Raw genomic sequence first — 27,188 nt, 5'->3', positions numbered from 1 at the left:
TTTTTTTTTTTTTTTTTTTTTTTTTTTTTTAAAATCTCCCAAAATTACTTAATTTAACGTAATTTCTCTTTAACTCTGGAGATCATGCCTAAGTCAGTAAGTGAACTCAGTTAATTTCCTATAAAAATGCTTATAATTTATTAGATGGATTCATTTATTTAAATGACTTTTTAAAAATTTGTTAAAGTATTAATGGTTGAAAAAGATTACTTAGTAGCCTGTGCCTTTGACATCTTATTCATGAGAAAATCTGATTAAGTTATGCTGTTCAAAGTGGATGGGGATTACACATCTTGGTGCTTGATCGTCCTTTAAAACACTGAGATGCTATTTGTCTCTATTGTGTATTTTGTGGGGAAAAAAAAGAGAAAAGAAAACCTACCCTCAAAAATTAGGGAGTCGGGTTGGAGTTGTAGCTCAGTGGTAGAGCGTTTGCCTCTCATGTGTGAAGCCTTGGGTTTGATCCTCAGCAGCACATAAAAATAAATAATAATAATAAAGATGTGTGTCCATCTACAGCTTAAAAAATTGTGGAGTCTCCTTGAAGAAATAGGAAAATATACGGTGGCAGAAAACAATATTTTCACAGTATATAATTATATTATACGAATTATCACTGAAATGTTAGATGAATGTTCTTAAACACACGATAAGTAATTATGTCACCTCTTAAAAGCACCTTTAATAGAAGTTAGTAGATTCACATAGCATATGAAATTGTTAATTGGTAAAATTTACATTATTTAACATCTCTAACTATTTATATCAGCTAATATTATTCTTTACATTGTGTTCTGTGAAGCACGATAAGGTATTGTGCTTAATGAAATGGAAAACTTCCTCATAAAAATTCCAAAAATTATGCTACTTAAATTTCAGGTTTCAATGAAATGTATGTCAACTTTGAAATTAATTAAGTAGAAAATAAATATTATGCATCCTTGCATGATTTCTTGGAAAAAAAAGGCAAAGAAAGTAATGCTTGATGTAAACTATTGTAGTTTTCCTCTCCACTGTATATATATGTCAGCTGCTTTGAGCTACAAATTTATTTTATACTTATAGATAAAAAGCTTTGTTTTAGAGAACTCATGATGCATATCCTTTGTTTATTAATATCTTGGTAAACCACATGTCTTCTTGATAAAGTAATCCTGAATCAGAAAGACCTCTTTGCTGGATATCTTACTTTAGTTCACTTGTGTGTCTATTGATTGCTTTTGCTAATAAATGCTCTCTCTATTGTAATTTAGCTCCATCTCAGCAACCTCCACCCAGAGGACAAGTTCAAAGTTCTTCTGCCATCAATCTCTTCTGGAGTCCACCTGATTCTCCAAATGCCCAGTGGCTTACTTACAGTTTATTCAGGGATGGTTCTGAAATCTACATTTCTGAAGATCAATACCCATTCAGTGAGTTTAAGGGTTTGGTGATAGAAAGATAGAATATTCTGAGAATTGATACATTAGTTAAGTTCTCTGTCACTGAGGATAAATGTTGTGGTTTTTCTCTTTTTAGCACAGGGTTTCAAGCAGAGAGAGAATTACAAATTTAAGTAGTAATCAAAGACATGCAATAAAAATGAGATGTTATATTATTTAGCAAATGCTAAAAACTTACTAAATTCTCAAGGATAAAAAAAAATGATCCCATCTAGCAGTGTGGAGAATATGGAACATTAAGAAACTTCTGTGATGTCTATGTGGGTTCATATGGGCAACTTTTCATGTACAATAATTTACTCAAATGTATGAGAAACCTTTCTTTTTTGAATACCATTTGATCAATCAAAAATACTTCAGGGAGTTTATCTCAAGTGGATGTTCATAAAAAGACACAAAATCACAAAAGTGTTCATACCTATATTTAATATTCAAATATTAGAAATGATTCAAATATTCAATAATCTTTCAGAATTGTGGCATATGGCATAAAAAATTAAATCTGACATATTGTTAACTAAATTGTAGGCTATGATAGCCTACAAAATGATATCTTTTCAATTAATGAAAAATATTCATGGCATTGAGGTAATTAAAAGTTACTAAAAATCTATCATGAGTTATAATATTTTAAGTTAAAACTCTGGAGGACTTAAAAACATGGATCTAAAGTTTTTTTCTGTGTGCAAATATCACAAAAAAATTTCTCAGATATTTCTATTTTAAAGGATTTAGATTTTAAATTTTCAAGTTAAAAAGGAGTCTTCTTTATCTGAAATCAGGATTTCCAAGCAAATAATGTAATATTATGCATATATATTGCTTTTTTTATGAAGATAGAGCATAGCAACAGGAACTTTATTTGAAAGAGGAAGAATATGAACAAGCCAGGAAGGCCATCATTGCATTTGTAACTTTTAAGATTTTTAAAATGAAAGCGTAGAGATCAAACTCTTAAGAAACTATTGATGTTAAAAACATTTTCTCAATTGTTTTAGATACAACTTTCCTAAAGACAAAATGAAGGAATAGGAATTTTGAGATTCTTACAGCTCTGTGATCTCTTGAGTTTTACTCTAGCCATGTTTAACTACAGACTAGATTAGGAATCTAGTTTAGGAAACCTTGAAACAGAATTTCAATTCAAGTTTGCATTCTGTTCCCTTTAAAACTTAACTTTCCAAATACTACTTTAACATGCATAATTAGAAAATGTAGAAAACTCTCAAAACACTGACATTCCATAACCTTTCTTAAAATGGTTATTGGAGGATGCCTTGTTTTAAAATATGAATTGACTTTCAAACTCCTGCATGGCATACAGTTTTATTTTGTACCTATTGTAATTGGGTACATTTTGACCCTAATTTTGTATTACTTGCATCTAGCTTGCTATGTCTGCCACTTTCTCGAAACTCTAAATAGTCTCTTCGGTGTTCCACATCTTCTTTGAAGTTAATGGAAACTCTGAACTTCATGATGCAGATTGCAAAGGGAAATGAACATCTGTCTACATCTGCCATCTTGGCAAAGCATCCTAAAAACCTGCTACTAAAATGTTTATTTTCTTCCAAATATCAGCATGATCCAGGTGTCCTGAAACTTAAACTTTTGTGATAGAGGAAGAGAAGAGTTATAAAAATATTGAAAATGATTTTGAAGATGACAGTACCACTGGTTGAATTATCTCTGGAGTTGTAAATTAGGGTCACCCTATTTTCCACACAGCTTAATTTGACAGCAAATTTAAATGTAAAACTATAAAGGTTACCATTCAAACCCATGTTTTCCATACTAACATATTGTGATCTATTTTATAGAACATTATATATGAGTGCAACAGTCTGTCTCTTTTTCATGATTGGACTAAAATAGAATCCAAATAACAGTTTGTTACATAATAAATGCCTATTCATTTACTAATCAGACATTTATATAATCCTATTAAACAAAGTATTATTTCCTAAAAATGTATTTTTCATTAAAAATACCATTTCTGGCATTTCTTGACAATCACTATAATTAATGATGTGAAAATTATCTACATGATGGCATTTAAACAGTAAGAACAACTGGTTAACACTGTCAGAAGTTGATACCATTCTAATAATACCCTCATGTTTATTAATCCATTTCCAGTGCATGGATAACATGTGTAATATGAAAAGGAAACACTACTTATATCCAGCTGAATGAACACAAATCCTTGGGTTAAATAAAGGCATTTGGAATTATAGGTGGAGAAGCATTGAACTTTTCAAAGAAAATTAATAGTGTAGTCTTCCAACCAAGTTTGAGCATTTGGTTGAGACCATTATAGAGTTCTTTGTTAAAATAGAAACTTCCTAGCTGGCCTGTGTACTACAGGATTCTCTAGGGTAATAGTTTCTATGCTGGGATCATGATGCACTACTGTATTACAATTTTGAAATCTTTCAAATTAGTTGTTTTTCGTTGCAAAGTATATAGTCAATATTTCTCTAAATGAAATTTAATTGGTTTGCATTCTCATATGCTTTCAGAAGAAAAAAAGTACAGAGGTCAAGTTAGCATTTGGAATATACATCATCAGCAACTGATGTTGCTCCTGCTATAGACCCAATTTGGCTTCCTCAGAGGTGTCATGTCATTGTTAGGAAGGGAACAGTTTAGAGAAAAATAATACTCTTGTTTATGTTGCTTCTCAGTGTTATAGGTTTATGGAGTATTCGATAAAAAATACTTTTTTAAAAAAAGTATTTTTTTTAAATTTGGTTTTGGAATCCAAAGAATACTAGATATAATAGTTATATGGAAGTTAAAAAGTATCTTTATAACTGATGGAAGCCAGATTAGGGCATATATCTTCTCCTGGGCAAGGTGGTTTAGAAGACAGACTTGCTTTGCATCCTCCTCCAAACTCCGAAATTCACAGTCCTATGCATTTTTGTTCCAGTTGGATGGCATGAGTGGGGAAAAGCCATTAAATGTCACTCTGGGGAAGTCTTTCCCCAGGGAGACTAGAGAACAGTTGTTACTACATAAGATAATGATTTATATCACCTGGTGATATTAACATAGGGTTTTAGGCAAAAAGACTATCTTAGTAAATCTGGAATTTCATTTCTACCTTTATTATTGTTCAATCCCATCTTTAATATCATTATCATTCATCCCATAACACATCAAGGATCAATGGAGCAAGTGGTGAGATGGTTCAGTTATCCCTGAGAGAAAGAGACAGAAGTTATGAGGAGGAAAAGAGAAATAAAACAGAGGACAGCAATTGTTTTTATAAGGTCCTTGATACTGTTCATTCTTTCTTAATATCTGCTTAATGGAGACCTCCTCCCCATCCACAGATACAATGCCACCAGGGAGTGGGCAGAAGGCACTCTATCATTTATCTTTTACAGCCCTACAATATTCTGGCTGTTGCTTTAGTGAATGGGGATTTCAGACACATGGCTGATAATGTCCATTCCTTTCTCCCTCTTTTTTTAACCTCCTTTTATCCCATCTTCTATTGGACCTCACAATCATTCATACAAAGAAGTTTTGTCTAGAACTTCTCATGTAAATTCTTTATCGCAGATAGCAAATGTTTCCAAAATTTGCAGTTAAAAATAATGAACATTTATTATTTCACACAATTCATATAGGCCAGAAAATCAGGAAAGGATTCAGTCAAGGTATTGGCCAAGCAACAGATTTGACCCTTGGCTGGTAGTTTGCTGACCAGTGGCCGAGTATACTGGCATTTAGTAAACCAGTTACACAGAAGAAGCAGTTATTTCTGTTTCAGAGACTGCAAATCTTCTTCTTAGGCTTTCTATCAAAAGGAGATTATAAAGGGAAAAACAAAGCTAAAACTTTTAATTATTCTTTACAAATGACAATTTTTTTACATTATACTGAATAATGAAAGTAACCAGCATTTGCTTTATTTCACTTTTGAAAGTATGTACTCTTATTCAAAAGAATAGATTGGCATAGTTTGTAGTTAAATAATATGATGGAAGGAAATTAGAAATGAGCCTTTTCCAGTTTGTGGAATATAATATTCTTCCTTCTGTTCCTTTTCATTCCAGATACTCAGCATTACTTAGACACTTCCCTGTCACCGTATACCTCATATTCATATTACATCAAGACCACCAGTGTGCATGGTTCAACAAGCAGTGCAGCTGTCACTTACAGGACAAAGCCAGGGGTTCCAGAGGGACATCTAAACTTAAGCTATACCATTCCTGTTAGCTCAGATTCGGTGACACTTACCTGGAGTACACTCTCTAATCATTCTGGTCCTATAGAGAAATACATTTTGTCCTGTGTTCCTTTGGATGGCATTCAACCATGTGATCCCTACGAAGGTCATGAAACCTCAGCTACCATCTGGAATCTGGTTCCATTCACCAGGTACCATTTTTCTGTACAGGCATGTACTAGTGGGGGATGCTTGCACAGCTTACCCATTATGGTGACCACAGCTCAAGCACCTCCCAGAAGGCTGAGCCCTCCTGAGATACGGGAAATCAGTTCCACAGAACTTCATGTACAATGGTCCCCACCACTGGAACCAAATGGTAAGAATTCAAGGCCTGGATTTTCTTTCTTGAACAAGAATGAGAATGTAGGCCTTTGGCATTGTTCAGTAAGAGCCTGGCACCATATTCATTTATTTAATTGTATAATATTATAATTGAGAAATAATTCCTAAAGAGAGAAGATACTATTTCTCCTGGTTAGTGGAACAAGTGTATTTCTAATCTCATAACAAATTCCATTCAATTAAATTGCCCCTTAAAAGGCTAATATTATCTTTGCTCTTAATGACATCTGCCATAGCACAAATGATGTTTATAATTGGAAGCTCACTTCTGAAATGCATTATATTTGACTGTGTCACAAGTTAGGGCACTCATAAGCAGTAAATTTTCTCTTTTAAGCAAGAAAGGGATATAAAATAATACAAAAAATATGTATATAGGCTTGCTGACTCCATTAAGTTAATTTTTGTGTTCATACAATTGAACCCTTGGTTATATAGGCCAAACACATATTTATAGGGTTTTAGTCATTTATATCATGTATATATTATGGTAAAACCTTTTCGCAGATTTTTTAAGTTACTTGGTAAAACTGAGTAAAAATTAACTGTAAAACTTGTGCAAATAGGGCTTATGTTAAACAGATAATTGAGCTAAAATCTTCAATTTTGAAAATATACAAATAGGAGATACAATAATCAGATTCCCAAAGAGAACTAGCCACCCTTGATAGAAATTCTGACCATCCATCCTGACAAAAGCTGACTACACCTATGATAGGCTATAGGTATTTTGTTATTTGTATATTGTCTCTGGTTGATTTTTCCTATGAATATGACTTTAATAGTATTTCTTATATTCATCTGCCCAACAGTTTGTCGTTTTTCATAAATTCCCATCATGTAGATTACTAAATTACTACATCTAGATTACTCAAAAATTGGCAGGTTAACTAGTTAGAATAACAAAAAGCCACTACGGTTGGTTTAACTGGTCTGTGTTTGCCCCATCCCCCAAATATCCCCTTTGTCTGATTCTACCTTGGTTCACTATTTAACTTTTCTAGGAATAATTATAAGGTATGAATTATACATGAAAAGATTGAGATCTACTGAAGAAAGTCAAGTGTTTCAAAGCAGTGGCTGGCTCAGTCCTCACCCATTTGCAGAATCGACCAGTGATAATGCACTAAAGCCTCCTCAAGCAGCAACAGTCATCACTGGCTTGGAGCCCTACACAGAGTACGAGTTTAGGGTCTTGGCTGTGAATATGGCGGGTAGCATGTCTTCTGTCTGGATCTCAGCAAGAACTGGAGAATCGGGTAAAAAAAAAGAATGCTTTGAACTCTGCATTGAAATCCCCTGAATGAAATTGCTGCCGGAAATTAGTCAATAGTGCCGAAACAGTGCTTTTTGAAAAGCAAGTTTTATAAACATAAATGGGCATGGGGGAAAAATGTATAGATTGGTTATATAAGTAACTCAAGGTCATAAAGAATTTGCAGGAAGTTTTAGGGAAAAAAATTACGTTTTTGTTATTAATTCATGAAAAAGAGGACTTAAATGTAGTTATAGTCTTTGGGGAGTGCTTCACCAAAATATCCCTTATTTTCTAGTTCTTGAGTGGGTTGGCCACTTGTCAAGTCTTGCTCCATATCCACTACAGTTATGTTCAGTGAAATGGTGAACCGTTACCAATTTTACACATCTTTTTTAAGCTTTTTCTCTTTACAAAACAAATATTTTAGATTTTACATTGAATATAATAATACAAAATCTGTAATTCAGAAGTGTGCTTTTAAGCATTGGACATTTGCAAGGAAGGAGAGAAAAATTATTTTCTTAAGGTTTGTTCATTAAGGCAAATGAACTATTTTTAATCTTTTATCTTATTCTTTATATTACACATATTTCAAATTTTATGAGCATTTTAAGAAAACAAGTACACTTTTGTCATGATTTGAATCTATAGATATTCAAAGAAACCCAAATCCTGATCTAAAATGATCTGCTAGGACGGTAGAGGATGAGGGTAGCTTTAGGTTGATGTCCAAGGGAATCGTTTCATGAATAAAATGTGCATTGTGCTTGAGCATCTCTTAATGACTACCAGCCATCTTGGACAAATAATGGGGCCATGATAGCACAAGTGATGAGGCATGGCATTCTGGAAGGGGAAAATCAAGGTCAGAAATGAAAAGTAATGGGTGAAACTGCAATACTGGACCCTCATAATCTTATGGGTCACTGGCTAATGAAAGTGCGATGAGGTCCTTTGATAATACACCTTTGGTTAGCACATTTAAAATCCATATTAAGATCTCAAGGATGGCAGGGGGAAAATGTATGGTGTGTATGTACCTTGAACATTTCAATCAAGACTTACTAAAAACTTGGAGAATTTCTTTGGGGCGATTTAAAACATTTTAGGCTTACCTCTTTGTGCATTGATTTGGTTCACTGAGATACTTCAGTAAATGAGAAATCCAGTGTATCCTTATACATTGTTCTGAATTTTGTGGTCTGAGTCATATTCAGTTTTGAGATTTCTTTCAAATATTTATAATCTCTAGAGTTTTCTAGCCAGGTATGCACTAGCTATCTTTATGAACATAAACAAAGTCCTCTAAGATTTTTATTTTGTAAATGACAAATATCTTAGCTGATAATGCAAAAATGGAGGACATCCTTGACAATGACATTTTTTAAAAGTGAATATCTTTCATATATAGCAGCATATTCTTGTATTGTTTTTTTTTCAAATCAGAATATTTTATAAAGAAGAGAGTGTTTCAGAAACTAGAATAAATATGTGAGCAAGTTTGAATACTGATAGAGAACAGCATTCATTGTTTTGATGTTGTTATTTTGTCTTTGATAGCGCCTGTGTTCATGATCCCTCCTTTAGTTGTTCCACTCTCCTCGAACTCTCTCAATGTCTCTTGGGAGAAGCCAGCAGAAAATATTACAAGAGGAAAAGTTGTGGGGTACAACATCAATATGATTTCTGAACAATCACCTCAACAACCTGTCCCAGTGGTGCTTTCAAAGGTATTGTTATTTTTAACTAATTTCCTTTCATTTCTGAATTTGCAGAATTCTGTAACAGAATCTCCCTCTGCATTCACTAAACAGGACATTTTCCTTCCAAACCTGATGTTAAATGTAGGAGTCCCTTTATTGTACATTACTTCTTTTCTTTTTACAATAAATAAGCATATATTGAAACAAAGTTAGTATGATTTTGTTTCATCAGATCTGCTTTTTAACTTATACATCTTGTAAGAAAATAACTTTTGATAGCTAAGCACTTTCATGCTATTAGAACACAAAATAGTATATTAAGCCAATCTGCAATCAGTTGATATTTATATTGTATTAATTCTATTGGAGGTCTAAATAGCATTGATAAGAACATCATATGGGTACATTTTATATGTATTTCTATTTCCTTAGAAAAAATATTGACGAATTTGTCATAGCTTATAAAAATTAAGTTACAGGTTTTGGATATGTACTCACATATTACCTTCTAGCAATTTATATTCCAGCAAGCAATAATGAGAATAGTAATCATAGTGATCATTTTACTGTATCCATGAACTACTTAATTTGATACACATAACAGTCCTAGAAGATGAGAGATTCTTGTTCTCTCTAGCTTATAGATATAGTTGATATACCTCATTTGCTCATTTTCTAGCATAGGGGTGGCCAGTAGCAGAGGCTGTGGACATCAGCTGGATGGATAATCCTGTGCATGTGGCTGTCCAGTGTGTCTTCTGAGGGACATTAACTGAACTAAAAAGATCTTCACTTTTTTATGCCCACTCCCAAAAATCTAGTCACATTTTTTCTTTCCCAGACTTCCTATTTTCTAATCTTTCAATCTTTCTTCCTTTATACTCATGGCCCATAGAGCCAAGTGACTATCATATATTTAACCCTGAGGTACTTAACCCTGTGGAAAATATAAAACAAATGCCTGGGACGACTGCCTGAAGTTCTGCCTGTTGAGAGGATTTCTTTTCACTGCTGGTTTTTAGGACCTTCTAGGTAGGGTTACAGAGCAGTAGCTACCCATTTTTGATTGGCATCCATATACCAAGACAACTCATCTGTGAGCTAAACTAACTAACTCTCTCTCTCTCTCTCTCTCTCTCTCTCTCTCTCTCTCTCTCTCTCTCTTTTTCCTTTCAGCTCCTCAGGGAACTTCACTGGATTTGCAGGTTCTGTCATGGCTTCTTTCTATGCTTCTACCCAACCCCAGATATTCACTTCCATTTTATGATGAATTTCTGTTAAGCTCCCTTGACCCTGAGACTTGGCATGCCTGAAAGAATCTAGTTCTTGTGAAGTAGCTCTAGTCATCAGGTCATTTGATGTTTCAAGGTCAGGCATTCTGCTTTTAAAACAGTAGCATGATGGCTTTGTTCAGCAAATGCTATAGAGTTTCTATCATGTGATAAGCTCTTGCTCCAGACATTAGGGATTTACTCTGTGACTCTCTTTCCATAAGGAACTCATCTTTTCCCATCATCATTACTTCTAGTACTGTAGATGCTATTAGACTTTAGATGCCAAATGGTTCCTCTGCTTGCACCACAACTTAGATCTGTGCAGAGCTCTTTCTCACTCTGGAATGCACTTGGAAGTGGCAGTGTTCTATATTGCTTGGTAAATTGGTTAGAATATGCTCCGAGTGTGGAATATGCTCCCTTTTGAGTGTAAGGAAGTCATCAGACTTTGTGTTTCCTTTTAGTGGTGGTAGATACTAGATACCATAATTTTGTCTTTTCCTCTGCAGTGGGTATCCTAGTGTTTCTCAGACAATTTGGACTCCTTTAAAACCTTCATCAATGTGGTAGATCTCCTAATCTTTATAAAGTTATTCTCCCACTTTCTGGAGCACATGTCTTACTAAGACCTGTACCATGCCTGTTGTTTCTTGCTTATCTGATTCATTTAACATGATCTTATTGATATACAGAACTGAGACTGTCAAGGAGACTTTTATAGTTCACCTTAAATTGGTGATTAATTATCCTCCGATTGTCTTTCTTCAATGCACTGATAACAATGCAAGAGCCATCTGATTATATAGTCCTGATAAGTACTGCTTTGCACAAAGTAGTCCTAATAATTATGAGTTCATCACCAATGGAAGTTTAAATATTGTACCACTAGACAATGCTGTGGGCTCTACTTACTACCTATCAGTGCTTTACTTACTACCTATAACAAGGTACCCATTGTCAGCCAGTTGAGGTACCCAACTCCAAAATACCACTGTAGAAACTCCTTTCAAAGCCCTCTCCTGGTACAATTTTCTAGATCAAGTTCCCCAGAAACCGTACACTGTGCTAGAAGACTAGCATGCAAAAGATTTATGGGAAAGAGCTCTAAGAAACAATACATATAAAGTAGCAAAAGATGCAAGATTTAATTCTTTCTTGTGGATGAATAAAAACTCCATTGTGGATATATCTTCCTTATCCATTTGTCTCTTAACAGGCACCTAAGTCGGTTCCATAACTTGGCTATTATGAATTGTGCTGCTATAAACATTGGTATTAACACATCATTCCATTCTAGTATGTTGACTTTTGCTCTTTTGGAGTAACATCAAGGGGTGTGATAGCTAGGTCATATGGTGGTTCCAGTCCTAGTCTTCTAAGGAATCTCTACCCTGCTTTCCAAAGTGGTTATACCAATTTGTAGTTCCATCAGAAATACGCAAGTGTACCCAACCCCCACATCCTCACCAGCAACTATTGTTATTTGTATTCATGATGATTGTCATCCTAACTAGGTGAGGTGAAATCTCAGTGTACTTTTGATTTGAATTTTTTCTGATGGCTAAGGATGTTGAACACTTTTTACTGTATTTTTGGCCATTCATATTTTTCTTTTGAGAAATATCTGTGTAGATCATTTGCCCTTTTATTGATAGGTTGGTTTTTTTTGGGGGGGGGGGTGTTAAGTTTTTTGAGTTCTTAATATGTTCAGGATATTTGTCCACTGTCAAAAGAGTAGCTGGCAAAGATCTTTCTCTCATTCTGTAGATCCCCTATTCACATTTCTAATTTTTTTTTTTTTTGGTGTCCAAAAGCTTTTTAATTGGATGCTGTTTCATTTATTAACTCTTGGCATTATTTTCTGAACTTTATGAATCCTGTTGCAAAAGCCATTACCTGAGCCTACATATTGGAGTATTGACCTTATGTTTTCTTCCAGGAGTTGTATTGTTTCTTGTGTAATTTTTTTAGTGTTTGATTCATTTTGAGTTGATTTTTGTGCAGGGTGTGAGATAAAAGCTAGTTTCATTCTTTTATATATGGATAACCAGTTTTCCCAGCACTATTTGTTAAAAAGGCTGTCTTTTCTCCAACGTATGTTTTTGGCACCTTTGTTAAGGGTCAGATGACTGTATATGTGTGGGTTTGTCTGTGTCTTCTATTCTGCTGGTGTCTGTATCTGTTTATACAGATCTGTTTATATACCAGTATCATTCTGTTTTTGTTACTATAGCTTTGTAGTTTAATTTGATATTGGTATTATTATGCCTTGAGCTGGTAAATGGATAGAATTGAAGAATGCCATGCTAAGTAATAAGTCAGATTCAGAAAGTCAAGGGTCAAATGTTTTCTCTCATGTGTGGAACCTGCAGAAAAGTAAGGAATGAAAAAAAAAGGGGGAGGATTGTATGAAAATAGAAGGAAGAACAGTGGAATAGAGGAAGGGTATTGAGGGGGAGAGAAGAGGAGTGGGTAAGAGGATTATCAATAGAATGAAATTGACCAAATTATACTATGTTCATATATGAATATATCGCATCGCAATGAATCCCATATTTTGGTATATCTATAATGTACCAATTTTTTTTTGAGAGAGAGAGAGAATTTTTTAATATTTATTTTTTAGTTTTCGGCGGACACAACATCTTTGTTTGTATGTGGTGCTGAGGATCCAACCTGGGCCACACGCATGCCAGGCGAGCGCACTACCCCTTGAGCCACATCCCCAGCTCTAATGTACCAATTTTAAATGACAATAAATAGGAAGTCAGTAGAGTGGAGGAAAGAGGTCACAGACAGGGTGAAGGGGAGGGAGAAGGGAAGTTCTAGTGATTGAAATGGATCAAATTATGTTATATGCACTTAAGAATATGTCAAAATAAACCACACTATTATGTATAAGTATAATGCACCAATAAGAACTAATAAAAATAGAAGGGTAAACAGCAGGGTAGTACAAGCGGATAAGAGGGAAGGAGAAGAGGAGGCCAAAGAGAGGTATTAGGGAATTAAATTGAATCAAAATAAAACCCACTACTCTGTATAATTATTATATACCAATAAACAATTTAAAAGATGCAAATTAAGCCAAACAATAAGTTGAGCTATGATGCAATAGTGCAGAAGGCCTCAACTGATCCTGTGGGTAGTTCTGGAACCGCAGTCACATTTGAGGTTGTCCCAAATGGAGTCCAGAGGTCAGATCTTTGTACCTTTGTTGTATTTGCTTCCTAGGGCTGCCATAATATATTGCATAAATGAAGTGACTTAAAACAACAGATCTTTGATTCTTCGTAGTTATGGAGGCCAGAAGTCTGAAACTAAGCTTCTTTGCTCCTTCCACAGATTTTAGTGGAGAATCCTTTCTTGCTCTTTCCAGGTTTCAGCAGTTGCTTGTTCTATTTGGATTTTAGGGAAATAATTTCAGTGTCTGCTTCTGTTATAATATCACCTTCTTCTCTGCGTCTCCATCTCCTCTGCCTGTGTATCCTCATTTCTCCTATAAAAGCTCCAGTCATTGACTTTAAGGCTAACAATAAATACAGGATAACTTAGCTATAACATCTGCAAAGACCCTATGTACAGAAGGCTACATTCTGAGATCTTCAGTGGCCATAAATTTTGGGAAGACACTCTTAAACCCACTAGATTTAATAGATTTGCCATTTTTCTAAGACTTCTTAGTAAACAGAGCATGTATACAACACAAAATTTTATTTTATGTATTAGATAGAAAAAAGAGTCAGTGATTTGTGATTTCTTGCTGTAGTTTTCCACTAGTTTGAACATGTTTGATTCATTGGCAACTATGTTACAATTAAAATCCTAATTAGTACAATACACATCCTTTAGTTTAAACAATGTAGTCTGCCAATCTGGCATGTCATAGTATTTAGGATAAATTTACAATTATAACTGATGTTTGGTCTTTAATTGTTATATGTTTTTTTTCTATATATAGAACAATAAAGCAGCTTGGTGTTTTGTTTTTATTATTCTTTTGCTTCTATAGGTTATCAAATTTTAAATTCAATACCTAAGCAAATATTTCAAGTTTAATTTATTATACTCTTAAAGGAAATTATCTAAAAAAATACTCCAAATGTTGAACTTTATAATTATCTGTATTTATATTTATTTATTGAAGATTCATTTATTTGAACATAGTAATATCACTTAAAGACAGGGATATGTTCTGAGAAATGTATTGTTAGGAGATCCATTGTACAAACACCACAAAGTGTATCAGAAGATGGTATACATCAATCACTCCACATGGTCTCTAGATACAATTGAGAAGTGTGGTGGACACAAGATATGTGAAGCTGCTGCTAGTGTTACACAGCACACTGCTTTACAAGAAACTTTGTTTTTATAAATAAAGAATTACACTCAAGTAATAAAAATGTATGATATAGTAAATATGTAAAGCAGTAACAGCCATTTTTGTTATCATATCAGTATTTTGTACTATACATAAGTGCATGTACTATACTTTCATACCACTGGCAGCAGAGTAGATTTGTTGACACTCATGTCACCCACAAACATGTAATTCTTTATACTACAACATGATAATGGTTATGACATCACAAGCTGAAATATTTCTGTGTCATAGAAATATTTCAGCTCCATTATATCTAATGGTACCATAATCATATGCTGTCAGTCTGGTCCATTGTTGACCAAAACACCATTATTTGCCATGTGAGTTTATATCAGTAGTCCTAAGAAAAATAACTTTGTATTCATTGTTGTGGTGTTCTGCTTTAATGACTTCTTTGCCTCAATATCATTCACATCCACAGCCTAAGCAAATTTACATAGTTCCTTTTGATCAATTGTAGTTATAAGGATAGGGGCCAATTCTCAGTGTTGGCGGTTTAATTACTTGTTTGTGGACTACAGAGTTCCTCTCTGTCTCCTTTGCCCAAATCTGCTATTTTCATTTGAAAGTGCATGATAAAGACATCATTTCAAAAAAAAAAATAACTTTGATCTATTCTGCATATGCTTGTTTATATAAGAAAGATAATTGAGAATTAACCTCATGTGGATACTCACTAATATATTTAATTGTTTTCCCTTTTTGTTCTTTGGCTTTTTTTCAGAAAATGATAGAATTGATTTAACATAGTGACATTGTTCTGTTCTGATGCCATCAAATAGCATGTGGTATTACTACACTGGGTTACTTTTGGCCAAGTCCCATGGTTTTGTTTGGACTTTTTCACAGTAACAATGACAATGTCACCATCTTTATCTCTACTATTGGTGACAATAACCATACCACCACGCTGCTTTATGAGGCAATAACTTGGTTTCCTCATTTATCCACTCAGGAACTGGATTATTACCTCATAAAACAGTGTGATTGTACAATTATCAATTAAATCCTGGCTTGTTGAGTCTCTTACAAAAAAAAAAATCCCTTTTCCTAATAGTAGTTGGCCTTAATTCCTTGTGTCTGAATTCATGGAACTTTGCCTGGCAAGATTATATTTTTTGCACTGATTATCTATTATCTGATTATTATTATTATGTTTTGTCTTGAAGCTGTTGCACACGGCTAAATCCCAAGACCTGTCTTATGTTGTAAAAGGACTAAAGCCTTATGGGATATACAAGTTTACTGTTTCTCTCTGCAATTCAATTGGTTGTGTAACCAGTGCTTCAGGAGCAGGACAAACTTTAGCAGCAGGTAAGCGAGTTTTAATGGCGATGTAAAAATAGATCATATATTTATAAACAAATATCTACAAACTTTCTCTGCTTTGGACTTAATATTTGCAGCTTTTGTCCCCTAAAGCATTCTTTTCCGAACTGATTGCTATCTACCTTAATATTTTTAAAACAAAAAAATAAAAGTTAAGCTTAAGAGGTGCCTAGGAGCTGTGCCCTAAGAGCTACAATTGATTCTGAGTGGGAGAAGCTGCAGGGCTCAGCCACAAGCCTGGATCCTAGAATGTACAGTTAAGAGGAGAGCTCAGAAGGCTTCCTGTGAGGGCTTCAGCATACTTCTTCCCTCAGACCTAACATATGTTTTGTGGGGTTGGGTCTACCCACTCTTGTCCCATGGGGATATCCAGGAATTAGTGGGTTGCCTTCAGATCATGTTTTGTCCTTATTGGATAGGCAGGTGTTACTTATTATTTGATTTATAATTAATAAGCTCCTACATTTATGAAATTTAAAAAGGAACTTATTGTCAAGTACAATCCTTATCAGAAATAGTGTGGATCATTTTTGCCTGCTTCACTTTAGAACCATATGGATTTATATAAACTTTGATTATATGTGTCACTAGTACCTGTATAATCTGATGACTTAGCGTTCTTAGCATATTTGCAAATCAAACCTTCTCTGTCAGCAATTCCATAAGGCTCAGTTTCTCTTGAAGAAGTGTCTAGAGGTAGAAAGGTTAAAAGACTCCTGGATATACAGATATAAGCATCTATTTAAATCAAGTATTTCCTAGACCTCATTCCTAAATATCTTCATCCTATTATTAGTGGGTATAATTCTATTCTATATAAACTCTATACCTTAGTTTTTCAACTCAAAAAATTAAGATAATGTATTTTGTAGGAGTTTTACAAGAATTAGAAAAGTTAATATATATAAAATAATTAAAACATTCTCATTACAGTGTAACTTCTCAATAAAATTGGATATGATTGTTGTCATACTATTATACAATGTTTTTATCAATGGATAAATGTTATGGAATTTCTAGCACTATCAAAATCAAGAAGTTTATTATACAAGTTTAATTTTATAATATTATAGCATATATGCAACAATGGAGAGTTTTAAAACCAAGTCTATTGCAAAAACAAACTTTAGGAAGAAAAAGTCTGAAAGCATCGTATTATTTCTGCAAGAAGTGTATCATTATCATGTGCATCTCAAAAATTTGCCCCCAAACTACTAGTTTCAAATGTGTTATTTTCTGTACAGTTATTAATATGCCCTAAACAAGTCTTGTGACGGCTCTCAATCAGTGAGCATCTATGTATTATAGGGAATTCAAAGATAATCTACACAGTGCTGGGGTGGAGGAGTCAACACTTAACAAGTAGGATTAATACCATGGAAGGGTATTAATCCTAATTAATCTAAGATCTATCAGAAAGACTAAAAGAAAGCTATGGGAACAGAAAATGGGAAAAATGGTTTTGATTTGGGATATTGTAAATTGTCTCATAAAATTATGCTAGAGAGGGACTGAATGACTGGCAAAGATTTTTGCAAGAATTTACTGAACACAACCATGTTCCTGTCAGTATCTTAGAAGCCGGCACTGACCCAGGTACTGCTGTGATGAAAGCTGGGGTTAATGAAGACTTCTCTTGCAGTAAAATATAGAATAAATAAGAAGAAAGGGTGTGAATAGAGTCTGGTAGTCTTTTCTAAGAGGCAATGATGAAATAAATCAGATGAGTAGAAGTGAAAATTTTAAAAAGGGAATGGAGTCCTATCATAGAGAAGAAATCCATGGGTTGATAAAAGGGAAGACTAGAGGGTGATGGTAAATATGGTAGCCCTCTAATTAGGATGGCCAGAGCAGAAGCCAGAAAGTAAAGGATTGAGTAGTGGCAAGAAAAGATGATGGGAAATTTCAGATTCGTGGTTCTTTGATTTTCACCAAAGTTTTCCATCTACTCAGTTTCCATTAGAAAAAACAATTGCATTGACTTTTGTTTCCATTTGAAATCCTTTCTTTCCTGAAGGAGAAATTATTTTAGTGATTTTCTAGGGTAGGGTGGGAGTTGGTTTTATTGTTCATTTGATTTTTGTCTTTTGTTTGTTGTTGTTGTTGTTGTCATTTATTTTATTATTATGCAAGACATTCAACCTAGGGCAAAAAATTGTTTTAATCCCTTAGTATATTTTATGGGAACTCTCTGACCCTTTGTCTTCTAAGAAGAAAATAACGTCACTTACATGGCAGTAGAAGGGAAATAACCTGTCCTATATTTTACTGTACAATACGCCATTTTCAGGTAGCTTTAGGTCAGTGAAAAGGAACTTACTTGTTTTGTTTTTAATTATAAGGAAACCCCCACCAAATATAGATTCAGTATCCTTATCCCTCCTTTATTTACAGTACGTGAGTAATTATTTTTTCTAAAAATTTCCCAAGATTAAACATCTGGATAGAACTCATGGAAATTATGTCATAGAAATAAATGATGTGGATGCCTGTTCTTTTGAATAATCAACAAATTTGTTGTAGGAAAGAAATGAAAGTTGACTTGCAGTTGCTTCTAGTAATAACATTGCAATTGGGAGGTATATATTATTCCAGCAAACTTCAATGGACTTGAGGGAAGTTAAAATCTTAAATCTAATATAGTAATATGAGCTCATTATCAGAGATGAAAAGAGGCTAGCAACCATCCAAAATTTTTGAAAAAGAGCATTGCAAATTAGAAGTGATCTTTAACCTTTTAGAAGCATTGAATCTTGGAAAATAAATGTTTCCTCATTAAATTTTGATCATAAAATTAAAAAGATATTTGTAAAGTTTTATCTGGCTGTTTCATTAAAAAACTTGAGAATTATAATTGGCTCTTTTTTGTTTTAAATATTTTATTCCTACTGCCTTTGATTAGAATGGGCCCATTGTGTCCCAGGTATTGTATTGCTCTCTCTTGATTTTGATGCTAGTGACAAAGTCTGAGAATTGACTTACTGAAGGTATTCTTCCAGGAATAGCTAGTGTCTCACCTTTGCAAAAATCTCAAAATATTGCAGCTTCAGATTTGTTTCTAGTTGTATGAGTGTGAAGGTCTGATGAAGTGGGCCCTCTGAAAATTTTTATTACGCTTTTTCTTAAAAATTACCCATTTAATTTAGGAAATTTGTTGTATTTTCACTTTTTTCAAACGGAGTCCGCTTTATACCTTCTTTTTAAGAAATTCCTTTTGGAGATTCATTCCTGAAGGAATAACATGATATTTCTTTCACCTGTCAAAAATTGACCTCTAATTCTCTGAGCTTAGGAGTGCCCATCTCCCATTAAGCAAATAATTAGTGGTGCATTAAGTTTTCACTCTGAATCCAAAGTGAAAAAAGTCTGTTTGCCTCTGGGTTGAAAACACACATTGTTTTGCATGCAGGTTCGTAAGTCTTTTCATTGCGAATAGGACCCAGAGTGATTAAACAAGCACTCTTAATATGTTAATTTATAATTTTAATTACAACAATCTTGTATATATAGTCATTAGTGAATACTAATATAAATATTTTTCTACCTTTTTATTCATAATGCATAAACCAATCATCCAGTTACTTCTCTGAGGTTGCCTGTTTTCGCTTCATAATACAATCTTTGTTCTTAGTTATGAATGCATTTTGTTCGTTCCTGTCTTGAATAATCCCTCATTAAGCTAGTCACTTTCTGCTCCATGCTAAAAAGGAAAAATTATCATGCAAATGTGGCATGCCATATTAAAAAGCACATTACCAAACACTTTTGTTGCTGTCCTTCAATTAGTTTCCCTTCTTTGAATTTAATTCCATTTGTTGTTAAACTACTGACTTGATGTATGGACTCATGAATCTGAGGCTGCTGCCAAGAAAGTGGTGGGAAAAAAAATCAAAGCCTCTTGGAAGAGCTGCAGAGGCGAGCTGAAATGAATTTGCTTCACCTTTGACAAGAACACTTGAACAGCACTGGAATCCTCTGATGATTCAACTTGGCTAATTATCCAATTATTTATTTCAAGAATAAAAGCAGCATTTTACAATTAGAGAAGTGTAAAGCAGCCTGAGAAATTTAGTAATGACAGATGACTCAAGTAACTTCTCAGATAAACAGTATCTGTGCAAAAACTTGTCTCACCAAGTCTTCTCAGGCAGCAGTTCTTGTGTCTTAGCATCAGTGAAACTGAGTGCACCAAAGGTTTTTTGTTTGTTTGTTTTGCTCTTTCAACAGAAATTATTTTACACTCATAACCACCATGTCAAATTTCCTTGGCTCTTAAGCAACATTTAAGTTGCATTTCTCTTGATTAAAAGCTTTTGGTTCAAAGCAATACTTTTTAATTGCCTAATGATATAAGTCAGTTCTTAGGAAAGAACCGCACATTTAGGAGTTCATTTGCAATATAACTGAAAAATTCATTGCATGGCAGTAAAACAATTTACTGTTAATTACAAGGAGAAGAATTTGCTGTAGCATGCTCACAGATTGCCATGAATCATGCAGCACTCCTAGAGATTTATAACAGATGTGTAAGTGGGATGAATTAGCAGGGTTTAATAACAGAGACACAAATCATGCAGACTTCAAGGAGCTTTAATTGATATACTAGAATGTGACGGGCATGAATCACTCAGCCATTCAACAGCACTGTAACATATGGTCAGCTCAATATGCTGCATCTTAAATCGGTTGGTGAGTCGTTGGTTGTCCCATATGGTGGAAGCAATATATTTTTCATGATTTAAAAAAAATACATCCATTTTTTAAAGAAATATGATTGCAAAGCATGTTTGTTATTGAACAGTCACCTGAATGCCAAATCGTTTTTGTTTTTTTATTGTTTTGCTTTTTAAATGATTCTTTTTTAAAAACATGGCAGCTTCCCAAAATAAATAGGAAATACTACTTGTAATACCAGATAGCTGGAGGCATTATGGGAACCAGATCTATGCTTGTTGGCACACTTGACCCCCAGCAAGCCTATAGAAAGCACTGCTGATGCTGTCTGTGATTGTCAGGGAAATCCTTCAGACTCAGGGAAACTAAACAAAATCAAAGGATGATGTCACTTTTGGAGAGTTTAGGAAGCCCAGCTTGCATTGAATGGGTGATCTCTACTTAGCAGGGTAAGAAAGTGGCTGTGATAATGCTGTGGCCCCTAATGTTACAATTGGATGCACCATTTTATTACTGATTCCTTAATTAAATGTTCAGTCCTTCAGGAGCATTCAAAAAAATAAACACTGGCACACAATCACACAGACAGTAGCACTGGTTCCATGTCATTCATGAAGAATTATTTCAGCGTTTGAGTACAGGTATCCTAGTTGAAGACCATAACTGGTAGTGTGCAAACATGTTTTTATTGGAACTGGAATCTGGCAGCTTTCAGAAAAGCTTTTGCAGCATTAGTAAATCTGACAGACTTGAAAAAGGAATATTGCAGCCTTAGAACTGTGGCTGCCAGGATTTAATGTCAACAATTAAAATTTATTTTGATCCTTACCTAGTGTTTATTACTATTTGTATACACAACAGACCTTACTAATACAGAGATGCACTATTAGATGGAATTACCATCTGTTCAGAGTGAAATGCTGGCATCTGTCTTAGATGCTAAAACTAAAATGATATTATTTCTAACAAAACAAAATTAACTGCTTTTTACTCACCGACTTTAATTTTGAGTGTGTAAATGTACCCAAGGAAAGTGTATTTTTGTGAAACACATAATGACCTTGGTCATCAGGTCTGCTTTGTCAGGGTGTCTATTGGCCTTTTTGTCTTTGAGGAATGGCATTCAGAAATCAAATTTTAAAAACACAGTCTTAGTTTTGTAATGGACTATATGTGCATTCTATAATAAGGCATTAAAACAATGCAATTAAAATATGTAAAAATTGACTGAATCAGAGAGGCTCTCCTTTGCAAAATATTTTGACAGATGTGCCCTAAAAACTGTAAGGAAAGAAATTAACCAGGCAAAAATTCATCTGAACAAAGTTGCTATAGGTCCCACAGTGACACCTTTAGGAAAATATAAACTGAATCTTCTCTGTTAGGCTATTTAAAATTTTCTCTCACACTGACATATATAAAAGATTTACATTCAGCACCTCTCAGGTTTTTTTTTTTTTTTTGAAAGCCTAAGTATCCTATTAAAAAAAGGTCTCTAGCTTTTTGAAGTTAGAGAATTTGGAAGATCAAGGACAATGGTAGTTCCCATGCTGATGTTAGATCACTGATGGTACTTTCTGAGAAGCCAGACTTCAATTCTATATATCACAAAATAATAAATTGTGTGACACCAGCATTTAATGCATGTACACAGTGCATTAACTGTAACTGTAGTACATTTATTTGTGCTGGAGGAGACTTGAAAATGATTAAAAAATCAATACTTTGCTGTCAGAGAAGCAAGTGTTACGATGCATTTAAGTAGTTAATTGCATAAGCCCCATAAAAGCTTCAAGTTTGGGTAGCAAGGATGCCATAATTACAGTCCAAGCAACTACCTTTTATTAATGGTGGACTTTAGGGAATGGTGGTTGCTGTCATCACTGCTACTATATATGCAGTTCAGAAATAATGGATCCCCTTCTCTCTTCACCTATAGGATGCTACTTAGGTACATTCAGATCATCAATTATCACAAAAATGGTAATGAGTTAAGGTAGTCTTTGTTTAACAGGCTCACTTAAGTTCTTTAAAAGTATTGCCTTTGTAGCCTTTCTTTATTTGAGGGAACACATAGACCAATCCTAACATTTGTATTTCATACTAGGGTAAAGAAACAGTGGCTGAAAGCTGAGGGAATAAGCCAGAGGGTTCCTGCAGGCTTCCTCAAGGATTAAGGAGATCAGTATGCCCCGCACCCCTTTGTGGTTTACAAACTGAGAAACACTAGTTTTTTTTTTTTTTTTTAATTTTTTATTGTTGGCTGTTCAAAACATTACATAGTTCTTGATATATCATATTTCACAATTTGATTCAAGTGGGTTATGAGCTCCCATTTTTACCCCATATACAGATTGCAGAATCACATCAGTTACACATCCATTGATTTACATATTGCCATACTAGTGTCTGTTGTATTCTGCTGCCTTTCCTATCCTCTACTATCCCCCCTCCCCTCCCCTCCCCTCTTCTCTCTCTGCTCCCTCTACTGACATTCGTTTATCCCCCTTATATTATTTTCCCCTTCCCCTCACTTCCTCTTGTATGTACTTTTGTATAACTCTGAGGGTCTCCTTCCATTTCCATGCATTTTCCCTTCTCTCTCCCTTTCCCTCCCACCTCTCATCCCTGTTTAATGTTAATCTTCTTCTCCTGCTCTTCGACCCTACTCTGTTCTTAGTTACTCTCCTTATATCAAAGAAGACATTTGGCATTTGTTTTTTAGGGATTGGCTAGCTTCACTTAGCATAATCTGCTCTAATGCCATCCATTTCCCTGTAAATTCTATGATTTTGTCATTTTTTAATGCAGAGTAATACTCCATTGTGTATAAATGCCACATTTTTTTTATCCATTCATCCATTGAAGGGCATCTAGGTTGGTTCCACAGTCTAGCTATTGTGAATTGTGCTGCTATGAACATAGATGTAGCAGTGTCCCTGTAGCATGCTCTTTTTAGGTCTTTAGGGAATAGACCGAGAAGGGGAATAGCTGGGTCAAATGGTGGCTCCATTCCCAGCTTTCCAAGAAATCTCCATACTGCTTTCCAAATTGGCTGCACCAATTTGCAGTCCCACCAGCAATGTACAAGTGTACCCTTTTCCCCACATCCTCGCCAGCACTTGTTGTTGGAGAAACACTAGTTTTAAAATGTTCTTTCATAAAATTTGAAACTAGAGATCCTAGACACAACCAGATCTGTCACTGCTTAAAAAATTAGTTAACTGAGGAACAGAGAGATCAAATAATGGACTATTAGCCAATGTTCCTTAATTAGTGTCTTACAGAGCCAGTCTAGAACCTAAATTTTCTCCTTTTCAGGTTAGTCTCATTGAGTGTATCTACTCATGAATATGATTAGTGAACAGGAAATGGCAAATATATTTTGTTCTCTTAAGTCAGAAAATAAAGAGTCAATATGGCAATGTTGGTTTGATCTCTGAGTTTGTGGGGAGAATCTCTTCCTCTTCTGGGTACTCATTACTGAGCAGTTACGGCTGGGAACTTGTCAGTTGGGAAACCATGACCTCTTCACCTGGATTTTTGTCTGCATCCTAGTCCCAGCACCCTCATGCAAGTATTCTGGCCCACCAGTTTGGCAAATTGCATTTCATGTCACATAGTGGTTCTACATCTTTGAGAGAAAGTCAAATTATTTTCTTTAGACAGGCGCCTAAGGTTGTGTTATGTTAATCTGCTTCCTACGTATCCCTGAAACATGGAAGGGCTAGTCACTTCTAGAATTCTGTTTTCATAATAGTAAGTGGATAACATTTCAACATAATGAATGACACAGTCATACAGTCTTCATAGACAACAAATTCTTCCCTGAAAACAAATGTAGAGATTTGATTACAAAGACCTGTGTATCAGTAAGAGTGTCTGCCTAGTTTTTATCCTATGATGCTCAAAACTCACACTACATAAATTTTGCAAGTGCAAATTTATTCATTACAATATGCCATTAATCAGATTATAAAGTAATAAATGCTGCATAAAGAAGTAGATTACCAGAACATTTTATAAAAGTATCTTTATAAATAGGAGAGATTGACTAGAAATTGGATTACAGTGCAACTGAGAAAAAAATTACAAGAACACTTTAATTTCATTCCAAGTGAAAGCAAACATCATATATTATTTTTTGAAATGATAGATATTAAGGATGCATTTTATGTTTTACATTCATAATAGAATTTTCTAAGTAAATACAGATACATCTTAAATATAGGTAAATTGCTTTCTTTCACAATATGCAATTTGAAAGATGTGTTATTGATGAGTAGTAATATTGCCTTGTATTCGTATAGAAATTTGTTTTGTAAAACTAAAATAATCATGCATTTTTGTGGTAACAGAAGTTATTGTCAAAATATTTTGCCCAAAATTTATCCTCATGTTGTTCATAGGAAAGCTTGGGCAGATATAATTTTGTTATTTTTCTGAAATCTTTGCAGCATTGAAAATTTAAAAGTGAAATATAATTCTAAAAGTCTGCAGAGCCCTTCCTGTTATTTAATATTATCTCTTAATTTACTGTTTTATAATTAAGAAACGTTTAAAGACCACATTTATTTGTATCTATAATCCCTTTGCTTTTTTATAATGTAACAAATAAGCCTTCATTACCTCAGTCTCTCTTGGTGATTCTGTGTGTATGTTGATGGTAGGGCTGGGCAGGGGGCAGCAGGCCAGTCTAGTTTAACTGATTGACAACTTCACTTAATTCCTCCTTCTGGTCTTAGAGAAAAGAATGACTCAGCAGGGCGCTCACCCTTTCAAACAGGCTGGTTGACTACCCCATGTGAAACTGTACAGTACACCAGCTGGACTTTTAAAAAATTTTTTCTTAAGTCAGGAAAAGGATAAAATATGTCTAGTTCAACTCAAGAGTTGACTTCCTAAGAACAGTGTAATTGCTTGGTGAGACTATTTCCCTGGGAATCGAAGGAAGTGCTCCACAACTTTACTAGACTTTGAATAGTTGACATTAATTTGTGGACTGTCAGTGAAAGAGTGCCTTTATTGATTATAATCTTTTTGCCAAAATAAAAGCAAGTGCATGCTCTCACTTTTAGGAGGTTGTCTTTTAAAAAGCAACTACAAAGTTGCTGGAATACCTTTAGATTTTTGACTCTCAATTTATATTTCTGATAAGAAGTGATTATGGGTTATGCTACAGAATTCTGAATAGTATGGTGGTTCAGAACTTCATTGCTGTCCTCATTCAGTTAGAGTAAAGTTGTATTGAATGTCAAACAAGGGTCACCTTGAGGACGAGAGTGCTCTTTTCAAACAACGAAACTCTTCCATCATTAAAAAGTGCAGAAGGCCCATTCATGCTTCCTTTAAATATTCAGTTCAAATGAAATTAATCTAGAATGTTTTCAGTATTAGGGAAAATTCTATTGGGCTAGATGGTATTTTTTCAAATTGAAAAGTTCAGCACCCTAGTCCCAGAACATTATTCAATTTCTGGAGTCCAGAAAATAGAAGAACTCAAAATATCATTTTTTGTGTTTCTAAAAAGTTAAAAATTAAAAATAAATTATGTAGTTGTTTCTTCACTTGCATCTTTGAGCCCAGGACTGAGAAATCTTGGGTAACCCTCTTTCTTTGGTTAAGCTCATAACCAAGGTAGCAATAAAGCAGAGTGCTTAAGTCTAGGGCTTTGAAATCAGAAGGCTGCAGGCTGAGTTCTGCCTCTGTTCCTTCTCAGCTGTGTCCATTTAAGCAAGTTAATCTGACCCTCAGTTTTCTCTCCTATAACATGGAAATAAAAATAACATCTAATTTATAGGCTTGCTCTGAAAATTCAATGAGGTAATGGGTACAAGATGCAACAGAGTGGCCTGATGAAATTTTAATACAATGGTGGAATTCCAAACTCTGATGACAGTCTTAGCGGGAGAAGAAGTTTCTGGATGGTTTATCTTTTTATTTTGTTTTGGATTATTTTGAATTGGGATGACAGCCTGCAGAATGAAATCTTTGAGAACCCACTATTTAGCTGCTTTTTGGCACAGAATACTAGGAGAAATCATGCATATAATTTATAGATTTATACATATATAAAAATATCACATGGGTTTTAGAGGCAGAAGATGAACAGGATTGTTAATTATCTTTCTAAGTTAATGAACTTTTTCTTCAGTGCCTCTGCTTCTTGACTAAAAGTTAAAATAGAATCACAAGTAATTATTTCTCTTTTAGAAAGCTGGCCAAAGTCTAAAAGGTAATGCATAATAATTTAAACTGTTTTAAGGTAGGTTTCCTTTCATGATTTCAGGGTTCTTATATTTATATCATTTTGATTTATGTTTATTGAAACAGGCCATGCCTCAGTGTCAATAAGGCTATGTTAACACAAGTCTAAATTAAAAGTTCACAGCCTTTTTAGGTGTTATTTTTAAGTAGGCTTGCTCTTCACTTTCACCTATCAAATCCAGCCAACACACTTAGCATAAGAAAAAATCTCAGCCCACTAACTCAACTGTTCAAAGAAACAAAAAAAATCAAAACACAAGCAC

At 34.3% G+C, this 27,188-nt stretch overlaps 1 protein-coding gene across 1 annotated transcript in view; it reads left to right on the top strand.

Moving 5' to 3' along the window:
- Ush2a (usherin) overlaps positions 1 to 27,188 on the top strand; it is a 763,436-nt gene that overhangs the window by 226,854 nt on the left and 509,394 nt on the right. The window contains exons 15-19 of the mRNA XM_046438452.2: positions 1,254 to 1,412; positions 5,513 to 6,007; positions 7,038 to 7,292; positions 8,852 to 9,021; positions 15,825 to 15,969. Of these exons, the coding sequence (XP_046294408.1) occupies positions 1,254 to 1,412; positions 5,513 to 6,007; positions 7,038 to 7,292; positions 8,852 to 9,021; positions 15,825 to 15,969 (1,224 nt within the window). The remainder of the gene's footprint in view (positions 1 to 1,253; positions 1,413 to 5,512; positions 6,008 to 7,037; positions 7,293 to 8,851; positions 9,022 to 15,824; positions 15,970 to 27,188) is intronic.

This window comes from Marmota monax, unplaced genomic scaffold (genome assembly GCF_021218885.2).
Source record: "Marmota monax isolate L192 unplaced genomic scaffold, Marmota_monax_Labrador192_F-V1.1 WCK01_AAM20220418_F8-fsc00118, whole genome shotgun sequence".
Lineage (NCBI taxonomy): Eukaryota > Metazoa > Chordata > Mammalia > Rodentia > Sciuridae > Marmota > Marmota monax.
The sequence above is the reverse complement of the archived record's forward strand: the minus strand, read 5'-3'. Positions and strand labels throughout refer to the sequence as shown.